The following is a 15,402-nucleotide window of genomic DNA, read 5'->3' on the forward strand; positions in this document are numbered from 1 at the left end:
ATTTTCTCCAGGGGAACTAATCTCTCTCAGATGGAGATCAGTTGTAATTCTGGGAGGTCTCCAGGGCCTACCTGGAGGTTGGCAGCCCTATGCTGGACTGGTGCTAGAAATGCAAGGAAACAAACTCTTGATAAGGCTCAGAGTCTGGGATAAGCACAGGTTACAGTTCCAAGGGCTTCGTGTCAAAATTGTCTCATGACTGATAGCCGCCAGACATAGATCATCAGCAGCGGGGGGGGGGGGTCCCACTCAGACAGCTTCAATCCACTGGTGATGCTTTGGATCAAACCTCTTATTTCAATGGCTCCCAAACTGTGGGTGTCAATCTACAAGTATGTTGCAATTCTGTCACAAGTGGGTTGGAGGACGGAGGAGAAATAGGATGGGCTAGATGCAGATTCTAGAGTTCTGGAATGCTCACCGACAAATTTGGGTTTGCTTTTGCATAAGGGGCAAAATGATCATGAAATACAGCCTGTTGCTCAATAATACCATATATTTTAATAGGCATAAAAAAACAGGATCCAAACTTATTCAGTGTCAACTGATGTGATGTAATGTACATAATGTATGTAAGGTAATGTATATAATGCCTACATTTTATGTTGTGAAGGTGAAACTAGCATGGAGTTACTTTGCAAGTGGGTTCTGAACAGCACAATAAGTCTAAAGAGGGGTCCCACTTCCAGAAGTTTGAGAAGCACTAACTTACCTTTAGTCCACAGTCCTGAGCAACTGGAGTATTCTCAAGCCAAATGCCGCCCGCCATCCACGTATGGTGGCCCACTCCATCTTTTACCATGTGCCTGGGACAGTGCACATGACATAGAAGCCACCATGCATGTGGTGGATCACGAGTTGTACATTGAGCAGGGTAAGGAATCAATTTTCTGGGAAAGAGAACAGATACTTATCTTAGTGAACCACATTTCCCTTCCATTACATGCCTTAATATCTTTGATCAGCTGGACTGGTTCCAGTGTACAATGCCTCCAGCTGTCCAAACCCAGTTAAAATCGGTCCTTTCAGCTTGTAATCTTGTTATGTTTTGTTTTTATCAGATTCCCTTCACTTTAGCAATAATAAAGATGGGAGGGGGCATTATAGACGGTATAATTCAGCGCTGAATCTTCTTTTCCAACAACCCCTAAGGCAAATTCAGTCAAACTCATTCTATAAGCCTTTTGAGACAATAAATGTACTTTGTTACTCCTTCTTAGGAGTTGCCCAGCTGTTGGGAATATAGGGGTTTTCCAGCAATCTTTATGCAATATTTTGTTAATGGGAAAAGGCCGTTCTTACCCCAGCAAATGCAATCAGCACTAATGTGATTGTTATGGGTGATACCACTCATCATTACCTTTAAAAAAAGATTTTGGGGGAAAAAACATGTTGTTCCTATTATCTTTTAAGCCTTTGATGTGAAGAGTTAGAAGAGTATAAAATTGTTTGCAAAGTGGTAAGACAATCTCATTTTTGAAAGTCTAGGAGGATATTAGTAAATGTGAATGTTGGTAAGATGATTATTCTTTGGAAGAGTTTAATGTTTTGAGTAAATCGTTCAGGCAGTTATATAATTATACGTAATTAAGGGAACATCAATATATCTAATTCTGAACATACCTAATTCTAAAAATTTCCTTAGGATGCAGTCCAAAAAAATCCACATAATGGGGCCACGTACAGAGAAGGAAGATTTTTATGCAAACCCAGGGAAACCTCTAGGTTTGTAGGAAAATCTGAAAAAACTGAAAGTAGAAAGCAGGTGGAAGAGGAGCAGGTAAGGAATGGCTGGAGGGCTGAGGGGAGAACAACGACAAAGAGGAGGGGGGAATATGCCACCATCAATCAGTCAGGGCCAAGCTACACATGACGAATGACACTTGAACGGCAAGTGTATTTCTCCCTGTTCACTTGCCCTCCACTCAGTCCACTTGCCGTTCAAGTGTCATTCGTCATGTGTAGCTTGGCCCTTAGTCATCTGAGGGGAGCAAAGAGGGTTCAAGCATTTTCTTCTGCACGTGATAGCATGGTGGAAGTCGGTTTGGTGAAGCAGTTAAGGGCAGTGGGACTCTAATCTGGATTAATTAAATGTATATTAAATAAAGGCAGGTGTCATATGGAGATGTCCTGTGTGTATAGGAACTTCATCGTAACTGAAATTGTTTACTCAATTTAATCTGCTGGGACCTGTATGATGCCGTAGCTATGTGTGACAGGAGGCTGCAGTGGGGAGGAGGCCAAACTGTTCCTTCCTGCCTCTCACATAACCTGAGTAAGAAGTTTGGTGTAGTGGTTAAGGCAGCGGGACTCTAATCTGGACTCGGAGAACGGGGTTTGATTCCCCACTCCTCCACTTGAAGCCAGCTGGATGACCTTGGGTCAGTCACAGCTTCTAGCTCTCTCAGCCCCACCCATCTCACAGGGTGACTGTTGTGGGTATAATAATAACATACTTTGTAAACCACTCTGAGGGAGCTTTACCTTGTTTTGAAGGGTGGTATAAACTGAATATAAATAAATTGCAGGAGGGCTGGAAAGCAGAGAAAGTGGAATTCGAGGAGTGGGAGAGGAAATGGTAGGAGAAGAGCGAAATTGAGTGTGGATTTTCCCTCCCTCTGACCATTGCATGTTCCTTTCTTGTATGCGTCTATTTGCTGTGGAAGGATGTATTAATGTGTTGATTTTATTTCCCAGTTTCAAATTTTAAACATCTTGTGTTTTACTTTTTTAAAATGCTCAAAATACTAACTAACAATGAGCTCAAAGTGACACCAAGCAGGGGCAGATTCATAAAACTTTGTTTTGAATCTTTTACAACTCCATATTCCATGAATGACATTGATTGCCCAGTAGAGTTTCATTTAGGGTTGCCAGTTTCGGGTTGGGAAATTCCTGGAGATTTTGGAGGTGGAGCCTTGAGAGCAAGGAGTTTGGGGAGGGAAGGGGGCTCAGCGGGGTATATTGCTATAGAATCCACCCTCCAAAGCAGCCATTTTCTCCAGGGAAACTGATCTCTGTGACCTGGAGATCTCTTGTAATTCTGGAAGATCTCCAGCCACCTCCTGGATGCTGGCAGCCTGAGCTTTATTCCCCAGCCTCTTTTAATTAATTGTGAATGTCACAGTATAACTCTGATGGTATTGGGGTATTTTCTTACCCTTTATCAAACTGAAATTATCATATAAAGTGGAATTTACCTAATTATATTTTCTTCATTACTTTATCTTGTATCTCTGATATTCTTGGTGCTGTTCTATTCCTTTATTGTCAAGGGATACTGAATAAATATTGAATAAATGGATAGGGGGGCAGTTCTTGGTAGTTGTTGGCATGCACGTGACTTACTATGACTTACTCTGAGGTTTATTCAACTCCTCCTCGCATAACAGTTTAGTGAACTACACTACCCAAGGTTTGTTTGCCCAAGGTTAAAAAAACAAACACTGGTATTTCCTTCACAGTAGCTTTAGTTTTCCTGCATATTTTTGTGGCTGTTTTGATCCTTTTGTTGTTTCCAAGTGCCTGTGATGTACATGATGAAGGGAAGAACTTTCTTCTGCTAGCAGTGCTATATTACATTCCTTCCCTTTCTTTTCCTCTTAGTTTAAAAGCTTACTATCTTGCCAAAGCACAAGCTTAGAAACTGGTCTCAGGGAATGTGATTCTGATATGTTGCTACAGCTAATCTGGGCCGTTTCCACACGGCTTACCTGAAGCCGGGCCATGGCACAATGTTGTGGATCATGCCGGGGAAAACGTGAAATATCGCGTTTTCTTGCACGAGTTTTGCGCGACGTCGCACAAAACTCGCGCAAGAAAACACGATATTTCGTGTTTTCCCCGGCATGATCCGCAACGTTGCGCCATGGCCCGGCTTCAGGTAAGCCGTGTGGAAACGGCCCAGATCTCAGCCAGGATGCGGGTCTGCTTGCAGTCCCCACCTGCAAGTTGCTTAGAAGAACTTGCCTCAAAAGGAGCAGGACTTCAGTGTAACGGCTTTACATTAAAGCCCATTAGGACCCTACAGGTTGCTACTCCCAGTTAGGCAAGGCTGTATTTTAAAAATAAAGTCAAGGACTTAGATTTCAGAATGGTTTCGACTCATATTCAGGATATGTCATTTTCTCAACCATACTATTTTATTAAGACAAATTACAGTACATCCCATTTTTAGTCATTGTTGTTATCTGCTTGCTCAGGGGAACTTTTTACTAATTTACCACTCCAAACTATGTTTTCGATATAGTTAAAAGACAGATATGCTAGTTCATGTTAATTTACGTATTTGGGGCCTTGGAGAATTGGATTTCATTGTACACATGTATTAGATTGCTCTATAAATACCTCCCTTATAGAATTGATCGGGGGGGGGAGGAATAATTTTTGTCAATTGCTTAAAAGACATATTCTATCTGCCTGAAATTATATCCATTTCATTTTCTCCTTGTTAATAGTTCATTTGTTTTTATCATCCATGGTTGTTCCTCGTTCATCGCATCTGGAGATACACTTAGCCACCCTTCTCCTGCATGTATTGACACTGTTTTATACAAAATGGCTTGACTGCATCTTACAGTACAGCTCTGGATTCTAAGATGCAATCCGACCTGATTACATTTGCTGAGTAAAAGAACCCCTACTTATAAGTCAGAATTGATTTCTGTGGTGCTAAACAGACATGATCCAATCTGGGACACAGTTGAGGGACAGGGTCAAAACTTATCTACCATGCAATGGGTAAACCTCTGATAGAGACAAAAGTGGTACAATGTGTCTCTACACTCCAATACACAGCATGTACTGTTGTACCCATCCACTTCCTTTCATTCACACCAGCACTCAAATGTAACCCATGCAGAACCAGTGTGGTAAGGGAGATAATTCAATTGTCTCCTGCCGGTCAATTCTCCCCTGCAAATAATCACTCAATCTGTTATCATTGGGTTTTTTCTCTGCAGAATTGAAATCAGAAGATCATGCACTTAAAAACTGAAAAGCCTGGATAGAAGAGCATAAGTGCATATGAATGCATAAGAATGAGTGCATAAAAAGTTAAGCAACCCTCATTTCTGCTGACACCTGCCCCCACGCAGACACACACAAATTCACCTGCTCATTCAAGTTACCTTAATGAACAAGGCCGAGGAAACAGGAGTTTGCTGTAGTTCAGCCCCCCAAAGAAATGGAAAAAAATTCTTTTCCAGCAGAAAGTGAAAGATGTGCTCTCCCTCTCCAGTAACAGAAGTCACATCTAGCTAGTATCGGGTTTGAAAGAGAACACAGCACTATTGCATGTTTTTCTAAAGCAAACTTGGATACCTCCTTCCTATCAAGGCATCTATCCCACCTACATCCCTTAGGGGCTTCATAGAGCACTATGAGGATGGTTGTGCAAAAGGAATAATGGATAGAGATGAGACACGCTCTGCATCATTATTTGTATTAATCCCAGAGTTCTATAGAATCCCCGCTCTACACACATGCACATGAACACGCATGCATAATAACTGTCAACTGACATAGCCAAAGAAGATATTTCTGTCTTCTGCAACACTTTCAACAGGAAAGCCTTTTAAAATAATATGCCTTGTTATTTTTCATGCACAGCAGTGATTTTCAAACTGTGGGATGGGTCATTCTTAGGAGGACATGTAGAAAGCAAGGGTGGAAAGTTTTGGCAATTCTTGAGAAACTAAGGCTGGGGGCGAATTTCTCCCTTGCACCAGCCCAGACCTACTCCTGACTAAGGATTGTTGCAGGAAGGGGGCAACTGTTCCCCCACTGTCCCATTATCCCAAAGCTGATTTCATAGGAAAAGCAGCTGCTTTGTTCCAATTATGTTTCCCATTAACAGAGCTTGTCCTTGTCCTCCTGCAGTGCTAGTCTGGAATTGGTACCCCAGTCCACAACTTTGCATGCTGCACTAGGCTACACATGTATCTGTCTGCATTTACAAGGGTCACCTCACCTGCATTGATCCTGGGTTTGGGCTCCAAGAAGGTACGGTAAATTTAGAATGGGGTGAAGAAGTTCAAAACATTTGAGGCACCGTCCTGGAACAGTAATGAACAAACAAGTACCACCAAGGGAAAGACAAATATTCCCACCCCACTTTCTCTGCCTCTTGATCCTTTTCCTTTTCCTAATCCAGTGAGATAACATCTTCCCTTGGAAATTAGATATTGCAACGCTTACTTTTAGGCAGAGTTTACAAGCATGAATATTAATGCTTCCAGTTTCATTTAGTAGCCACTATTTGCAGCAATGCTACATATAGGGTGTCAAATTAACAAGACAGCATCTTTATTTTTGAATCAGGTGGCCAATAAATAATATGTGCAGTAGGTAGAGAACATATATCATCCAGCTTTGATTAGATAATAGGATTGCCAACTCTGACTTGGGACATTCCTGAAGATTTGGGGGTGGTTCCTAGAGACAGCAGAGTTTGGCGAGAGGAGGGAGCTCAGTGGGAATGTGATGTGATATCACTCTAGGACTTCCATTTCTCTTAGACTCTATGGTGTACCATACAATCTGCCCTTCAAAGCTGCCATTTCCTGCAGGGGGACTGATCTCTGGAGACCAATTGTAATACTGGGAGAACTCCAGGCCCCACCTGGTGGTTGGTAGTTCCTCTAGATAATAGTGCTGAAGTGCAATTCATAGAAAAGTCTAAGTCCCTTTTTGTTTCTTCAGAAGTTGCCCCTCAACAAAGTAAGCCCAGAACAAGTGAAACGCTATATTTGTGGATCCTCTGATGCTTAGGACTAGATTTACACAGGCAGTTGAATGAAGTGACAATGTCTTGAAATGGTAAAATGAACTCAAGGTGGAGATACCATTTGTGAATTCTCCCTTGTGTAAATAGCTCTGCAAGTAGAAAACGAACACATCAGGAAAAAGGATCTAGCCCAGCTCTTTCGGCAAGTTTGCTACTTTTCTACTTGGCACCGATTTCTTTGCACAGGGGAGTGTTAAAATCTGATTACACCATCAGCTCACTGAAGTGGTTCAGTCTGTTCTAACATTTCAATTTGCTGCATGTGTACATCCAGCCTAGGTCATAAATCGGAGTTTTAAAAGGAAGTTTGTTTCATGTAACTTGCTTCTCAAATCTATCTCCAGCTTTGCTAATGGCTAATCTGTAGTGCAGTATCCATTCTCCAATTAACACAGCTCCTGAGAGGTTTGAACAGAACTTGAGGTAGAGAAATGCCTAACGGTCTTGATTTCTTTATACTTCTTTCCAGAATTCCTCCCTCACACATGTCTTGTTCCGAGCCTTTGCTCGGACAATTGTGCAAGATGATCTCTACAGCAGAGTCAGACTGCCACACATCCTTAAACCTCTGTCATTTTTCTTTATTTTAAAAAATACTCAGCTCTGCCTGATTAACAATCGGTTTTCTTTTGTATGTTAATAAAAAGGAACCAGACAACTTTGCCTATGTAACTCACTTGTATATTGATGCGTGCTTTTTGTGTCTGGTGTGCAGCAGTTTATTGAATAGAAAAGTTGTGCATTGTTATTTATCACAACTAATGGCAATATTGGCACAATACTTTGCTGGTGGTGTGTGCTACCTGCTGTGGATTGTGAGTGTGTATGGAGGAGGAATGAATTTGCATCTCTTTAGTTTGTGTAAGCTGCAATTTCTGTGGTTGTCCTTGTCTTATGTCATGTCTGGGAGCCTCGGGGCTGTGGCTCAGCAGTAGAGCATTTCCTTGGCAGGCAGAAGGTCCCAGTTTTAGTTCCCAGTGTCTCCATTTAAAATGGATGAGGCTGTAGGTGACGTGAAAGACCTCTGTCCGAGACCCTGCAGCAAGTGTCGCCTGCAAGAGTTGACAAGACTGACCCTGATAGACGAAGGGTCTGATTCAACATAAGGCAGCTTCGTGTGTTCAGATGTTATCGGAGTGGGCTTACCTATGCAAATCACTTCTCAGGCTTCCACTCACTAGCTCAAAGAATTTCATCCCTGATTAGAAAAATCATGTCTTATGAGGGTGAACTTCCCACAGGTCTCAGTCAGTGGCTGGAGGGAAGATGTGCACAACATGAATATCTTACCTGTCTGCATCAATCACTGGGGAAAGATGTTGCAAAGTCTTCTGAAGGTGCCACTAGTTGTCTGTACACATGGGGTCTCTGTTGTGGCTTGGTCCTTGGGGAGACCTGAGACTTGCCTGAGGAGACCAGGATGGCTCCCACAATTATGCCTCAAACTCTGTAAAGTAGAAATGTATAGAAGGGCATTTTTACCAAGGGAATATGGCTGTAGTATAATGTAATGGTTCCAGAAGACACTGAGAGATCTCTGTCTTTTGGTGCTACACCTCTGAAGATGCCAGCCACAGCTGCTGGCAAAACGTCAGGAACTACAATGCCAAGACCACGGCAATACAGCCCGGAAAACCCACAACAACCATTGTTCCAGAAGGCAGTTTTATAAAGGGGATAGGACTGTAGTCTAGGCCGCCGTTTGTTACATGCATTCTCTTTCTCATTATGGAATTCCATTTTTGCATTGTTTTTAACTTTTGTAGTCCTAGACTATTCAATTGTTTATTGAATGGCCGAATCCACACGTCTCAAGTTTTCCGCTTTTTTTCCGCCCGTTATTCGCTTCTCAGAGAGCTGTTCACATACTCTTACCTCAATCCCGCCATTCTCTCACATCTTTCATGTTGCCCCTCAGACGAATTTGTCATGCATTCAAACGCTTCTCTTGCGCAGTTCTCACCGTGGATGTAGACAAATAGAAGCGTTTCACAAGGAGACTGCCCCTTCAAACCTCCCCACTTCTGTGTTTGCAGCCTTTCCAGAACACCATCCCTCTTTGCCATGCAATTACCAAGCTTTTCCACTCTCTCCGCAGCATGCCTGCCTGCCCGCCCTTTCCCTTTTTTTTAAAAGGGGACTTTCCCAGCATTGTTGCACAATCCCAGCCATAAATCTTAATCGGGGTGCTCTAAAATCCCCACGGAGACATCAAGGGATGGCGTCATTTCCATTTCCGTGTCATTTTTAGGATGCCGGACAATCGGAAATATCGGTGGCTGTTAAAATTAATTTTTTTAACTGTTGAAATTATGGTTATGCCAAGGAAATATAAAGGAAGCACGCCAAGAATTAATATATTGCCCTATGTACAATGATACACTCAAAATTACAACAATGGGTGCAATAACAATTGTTTACAATAATCGTAAGAGCAAGAAAAGTTCAATATTTACAATAATCATAGGAGCAAGAAAAGTTTCATCAAATCCTATTGAACATTCAACAGGTAAGTGGTAATCACGTTGCTGTTAATGCATAATGTCCCAAAGTCCGTGGAAGCTAATTGAAGGCATCCAGTAACGCTGAGTGGCAGGAACGCTGAGTGGCAACGAGCTTACCGGTCCCATTCGATTTGGCTCGTTTCAGGATAAAACCTTCATCAGGCCACCAACCTATAAATTATCATTAAAAGTCCATCATAGACCATGCCACAATAACAATCATAAATACAATATCCAAATGCACTAATTAATACTCACTATTTGGATTCCAACATAATCTTAACACGTGAAGTTAACCACCAGGTACAGAGTCAATGTAAAGTCCATTCAAAGGTAAGGGGGAGATCATTCTTAAGACCATAAATACTGTCATCATTAAAAAAAAAAAAAAATCAATTAAGTGCATTCACTGAACCATTTCATTAAACTCTGATCCTGAAAAGACCCACATCTATATATGGAGTCTACTTTTTTAAAAGGGAACAGGACCAAATTGGAATCCTGAAGAACAAATGTTCTCCATTGCGAGTGACCCCCCAGGCACACCAATATTTTATTCATGTTAAAATTATATTGTTAGAAAGGGTATTTATCCTTTATATCCTTAAGAGAATTTTCATCCCAAATACAGACCAGAGAACTCCACAGTCTGCCTAATTTTCCAAGTTATTTATACACCACAATGGGTGTTGAATCAAAAACATTCATTAAAAACGGAGAAAGAATTGGTCAAAGCAAGAGATAGTGACAGCTGTCAGGGGAGCCCGTCCCTATCCGGTTTAAGTTATCCCGGAAATCACAAGAAGACTGAGTAGTCAATTTCAGTATTCAGACCCTGCGGTACCATGGTTTTTAATCTAAAAATCCATCTAATCTCTGCCTGCAAGAGGCGACGTTTATTCGCTCCCAACTTAGGTAACACCTCCAATACTGAAAATTTGAAGGTTTTGTCCCTACCATGCGTCTGCCACAAATGCTGGTGGAGTGTTGTTATCTCACTACAGTTTTTAACCCGTGAAACGTGTTCCTGGATCCGCTGACGGATCGGCCGGGTAGTGCAGCCTACATATAGGAGGGGACAGGCACATTGAAGGAGGTAAACTACATTATCAGTATTACAAGTGGAGAACCCTTTTGATTGGGCTGATTGACTAGATGACGGATAATTTATATCTCTAAGATCACAAGACAGGGCGCACACACTGCAATGTCCGCAGGGGAAATGCCCCTGCGGCAAGGATTTTTCTTCCAAAGGTGTTCTAAAATCGGAATGAACTAGTAAGTCCTTTAAGTTCCTAGTGCGGCGAAATCCTATTCTTGGTGGAGACCCACATCCCGGAATCTCAAGGAGGATGTGCCAATACTTTCTAATAATCTTAGTAATCGGGCCAGATAGAGGAGAATAGTCAATGGCCCAAGAGATGCCCGTGGTTGCAGGATCCTTTTGCCTATAAGTAAGTAATTGCGGTCGGGTCAATCCATCAGCTTTTTTCATAGCACGGGAGATCACCCAATCTGGGTATCCTCGTGCTTTAAAAGCCCTTCCCATTGCTATGAAAAAAGCTGATGGATTGACCCGACCGCAATTACTTACTTATAGGCAAAAGGATCCTGCAACCACGGGCATCTCTTGGGCCATTGACTATTCTCCTCTATCTGGCCCGATTACTAAGATTATTAGAAAGTATTGGCACATCCTCCTTGAGATTCCGGGATGTGGGTCTCCACCAAGAATAGGATTTCGCCGCACTAGGAACTTAAAGGACTTACTAGTTCATTCCGATTTTAGAACACCTTTGGAAGAAAAATCCTTGCCGCAGGGGCATTTCCCCTGCGGACATTGCAGTGTGTGCGCCCTGTCTTGTGATCTTAGAGATATAAATTATCCGTCATCTAGTCAATCAGCCCAATCAAAAGGGTTCTCCACTTGTAATACTGATAATGTAGTTTACCTCCTTCAATGTGCCTGTCCCCTCCTATATGTAGGCTGCACTACCCGGCCGATCCGTCAGCGGATCCAGGAACACGTTTCACGGGTTAAAAACTGTAGTGAGATAACAACACTCCACCAGCATTTGTGGCAGACGCATGGTAGGGACAAAACCTTCAAATTTTCAGTATTGGAGGTGTTACCTAAGTTGGGAGCGAATAAACGTCGCCTCTTGCAGGCAGAGATTAGATGGATTTTTAGATTAAAAACCATGGTACCGCAGGGTCTGAATACTGAAATTGACTACTCAGTCTTCTTGTGATTTCCGGGATAACTTAAACCGGATAGGGACGGGCTCCCCTGACAGCTGTCACTATCTCTTGCTTTGACCAATTCTTTCTCCGTTTTTAATGAATGTTTTTGATTCAACACCCATTGTGGTGTATAAATAACTTGGAAAATTAGGCAGACTGTGGAGTTCTCTGGTCTGTATTTGGGATGAAAATTCTCTTAAGGATATAAAGGATAAATACCCTTTCTAACAATATAATTTTAACATGAATAAAATATTGGTGTGCCTGGGGGGTCACTCGCAATGGAGAACATTTGTTCTTCAGGATTCCAATTTGGTCCTGTTCCCTTTTAAAAAAGTAGACTCCATATATAGATGTGGGTCTTTTCAGGATCAGAGTTTAATGAAATGGTTCAGTGAATGCACTTAATTGATTTTTTTTTTTTTTAATGATGACAGTATTTATGGTCTTAAGAATGATCTCCCCCTTACCTTTGAATGGACTTTACATTGACTCTGTACCTGGTGGTTAACTTCACGTGTTAAGATTATGTTGGAATCCAAATAGTGAGTATTAATTAGTGCATTTGGATATTGTATTTATGATTGTTATTGTGGCATGGTCTATGATGGACTTTTAATGATAATTTATAGGTTGGTGGCCTGATGAAGGTTTTATCCTGAAACGAGCCAAATCGAATGGGACCGGTAAGCTCGTTGCCACTCAGCGTTCCTGCCACTCAGCGTTACTGGATGCCTTCAATTAGCTTCCACGGACTTTGGGACATTATGCATTAACAGCAACGTGATTACCACTTACCTGTTGAATGTTCAATAGGATTTGATGAAACTTTTCTTGCTCCTATGATTATTGTAAATATTGAACTTTTCTTGCTCTTACGATTATTGTAAACAATTGTTATTGCACCCATTGTTGTAATTTTGAGTGTATCATTGTACATAGGGCAATATATTAATTCTTGGCGTGCTTCCTTTATATTTCCTTGGTACAGTCTTCTTGAGGAAGCCCTTTCCCTTTTGGTGTTTGTTGAAATTATGGTTATAGCAGAAATCCATCATTCTAACATTACATTCAAATAATTAGTCTGCCCGTTTGGAGAGTTTGGATCACCCCCACCTTAAATATCAGTCCAAATTAACCCACCAGAATAATGGTCCAATGGATTTCAAAGAAGAAGGCATAGAATAACATTAACTAATCACAGGCATCATAGGGGTGTGGCCTCACCATAGCAATTTAGCAAAAAACGCTATTGCGGAAATCTGATGAAAAATGGGGGGGGGGAATGAACGTGATGTCGTCAACGGCAACATCTGATCTAAACCCGCCCCATATTGCGCGATTCTACCAGGGATGTGGACGAAGTATACCGCGAGACAGCAGCAGTAAGAGAAGGGATGTGAACACAGACTGGGACATTGCAGGATAGAATCCAGCGCAATTAATGCACATGAAAAGCGGAAGGTAGGGAAGTATGGATTCGGCCAATATCTCATGCTGTTCAGTTGCATTGTTTTATATCATGTCATCTGCATTGAATCTCAGTGAAAAGGACACGCTACAAATAAAATAAAAATAAATAATGTTGCCAGGGTCCTGCCCCCAAAGTCATGTGTAATGTGCTGTCACAGGACACTGCATTGAGTACTGAGCATAATTGCTAATGTACCAGGCTGCAGTGCTTGCACTGGAGCACCTAAATACTTACAGGCAACCACATTCAAACAATAGGAACCCTAAAATGAACAGCAGTCCTACAAAACATGATCTCATTTAGTGGTCGAATACACAGCCATGCTCATTTCCATCCACATTATTAAGCTCCTTCACTGGCCCCAGATACAGTCCCTAATACTGCAACAACAAGGCCCACTTTTAATTTCTTTTCTCTATACAAAGTCCATCTTTGTTCTTCTTTTTCTCCATCTCTTCTCTCCTGCTTTCTCTCTTCTTCCTTCTAACATTTTCCTACTTAAAAAAATATAAATGAACAGGGGAAAGTCTGCCAGTGTGGTCCTGCCTTTGATTGAAAGATGACCTTCTTTGTCCCCACAGCTGAAGACGAATGTCATAGAACTTCTACTTGGTAGAAGTCATTTGTTGATAGAAGCCTCTTTTCCCTCATGATTGTGCCTCATTGTTTTGTTTCAGACTCAGATCAGCCCCAAAGAAGGGTGGCAAGTCTATAGTTCAGCTCAAGACCCAGATGGACGGTGTATTTGCACAGTGGTTGCCCCAGAACAAAACCTCTGCTCCAGAGATGCCAAAAGCAGGCAGCTTAGACAACTGCTGGAGAAGGTGAGTGGATTTCATGCATTTGCCAGTTAAGGTACTCACTGCAGACCAGTTTCATTTTGCATAAGAAAGGGTAAAGAAAGACATGAAGGCCATCTAAAATTTTATACTATGGAAGTTTGATAATTTTATACCATGCCTACTGACTTGGCAACAAAACTGATTGGAAACTATTTTTATTTATTTATTTTATCCATTTACATCATTTATAGCCTGCCTTTCTTACTGAGATTCAAGGTGGATTACACAGTGGAATCAGTACAATCAATATCAAAGACATTTCAATATAACTGTAATGTGTCATGTCTGAGCTGCATCCATGCCAATACTAATGCTGTTGTCAGCAATGCTAATGCCAATGCTGACCTGTTGTTCTGAATCAGTTTCATGCTATAACTTTATGTCATATTGCCAACGCCATAACTGTTTTTTCACAGGCTTGTTGCAGGTGCTTTATCTAACGGAATGTAGAAACTTTCAGTGCTTCTGACCTTGTAGACTGCTCACTCCCATGCACTGCTATGTCTCGACTTTGATCTTTTGCTTTCTCAGTGTCTTGACTTGATAGTACAAAAATGCGAGATGTTCTCAGGATAAGTTCACGCCAAAAGTCCTGTTTACTGTTAGGAGGGGGAAGGAGCAAACGTATATGTTAAGAGGAAGGATTTTCCCACATTACTATTCCTGTCAATCTTGCTCTTACTGCTTAGATGCTTACCTTGCTTCTGAGTAATCCTATGGACATATCTGTGGAAATGATTTGATTTCTAAATAAAGCCATTTAATCAAGAGCCTGGATTTCTTGTTGCAATGGTACCGGGATCTATCTGCCATAGCCTGTCATCCATAGCCTGACATAATGGGTATATACATGCAATTTTGCAAGAAAGAAACTACCCAGTAGGATCATACTTATAGTGTAGTAGTGAAGACTATGGTACCTCACTGTTTACAACAATAGTAGTGAAGTCTTTGGTCCCTTCTGATCCTTTTACTGATGAATCTCTTCTTGAGACCACTTCCTTACGGTATAGCCTTCCCATCTGAACAAAAATCCCTCTTGAACAGTTCAGTTTTGCATCATTTACAGAAGGCCGGGAGAGTGAGAGCTTTCCTAACCTCCTCAGGCAGACTATTCCACCATAGAGAAAGTCCATGTACAGGCAGCTGTTGATTTTGCCCATGTGTAGCGTAGTACTTGCAGAAGGACCTGTTCAGATGAGCAAAGTTGCCCTGGTGGAATATAGAGAATATAGGGAGAGAAGGAGTACTCCAAAATTCAGACCTGAAGCTAACCTGAATCCAGGTGGCTTCCAATGAATGGGAAGCTCTCAGTCTGAAAACTTCAAGTCAGTAACAAACCCCCTCTGAATTCTGGGCCAAGTTCATAACACGTTCACTCAGGGCCAAACTACAAGTGACAAATGACATTTGAACGGCAAGTGTATTCCTCCCTGTTCACTTGCCCTCCATTCAATCCATTTGTCGTTCAAGTGTCATTCGTCACTTGTAGCTTGGCCCTCAGTGGGTAAATTCATCCAGAGGCAGTTCTCTCCATCTCTGGTCCTCCTT

At 41.8% G+C, this 15,402-nt stretch overlaps 1 protein-coding gene across 1 annotated transcript in view; it reads left to right on the forward strand.

Moving 5' to 3' along the window:
- OLFM3 (olfactomedin 3) overlaps positions 1-15,402 on the forward strand; it is a 217,909-nt gene that overhangs the window by 168,340 nt on the left and 34,167 nt on the right. Inside the window, exon 2 of the mRNA XM_054982033.1 lies at positions 13,687-13,833. Coding sequence (XP_054838008.1) covers positions 13,687-13,833 — 147 coding nt within the window. The remainder of the gene's footprint in view (positions 1-13,686; positions 13,834-15,402) is intronic.

This window comes from Eublepharis macularius, chromosome 5 (genome assembly GCF_028583425.1).
Source record: "Eublepharis macularius isolate TG4126 chromosome 5, MPM_Emac_v1.0, whole genome shotgun sequence".
In the NCBI taxonomy this organism is placed as follows: Eukaryota; Metazoa; Chordata; class Lepidosauria; order Squamata; family Eublepharidae; genus Eublepharis; species Eublepharis macularius.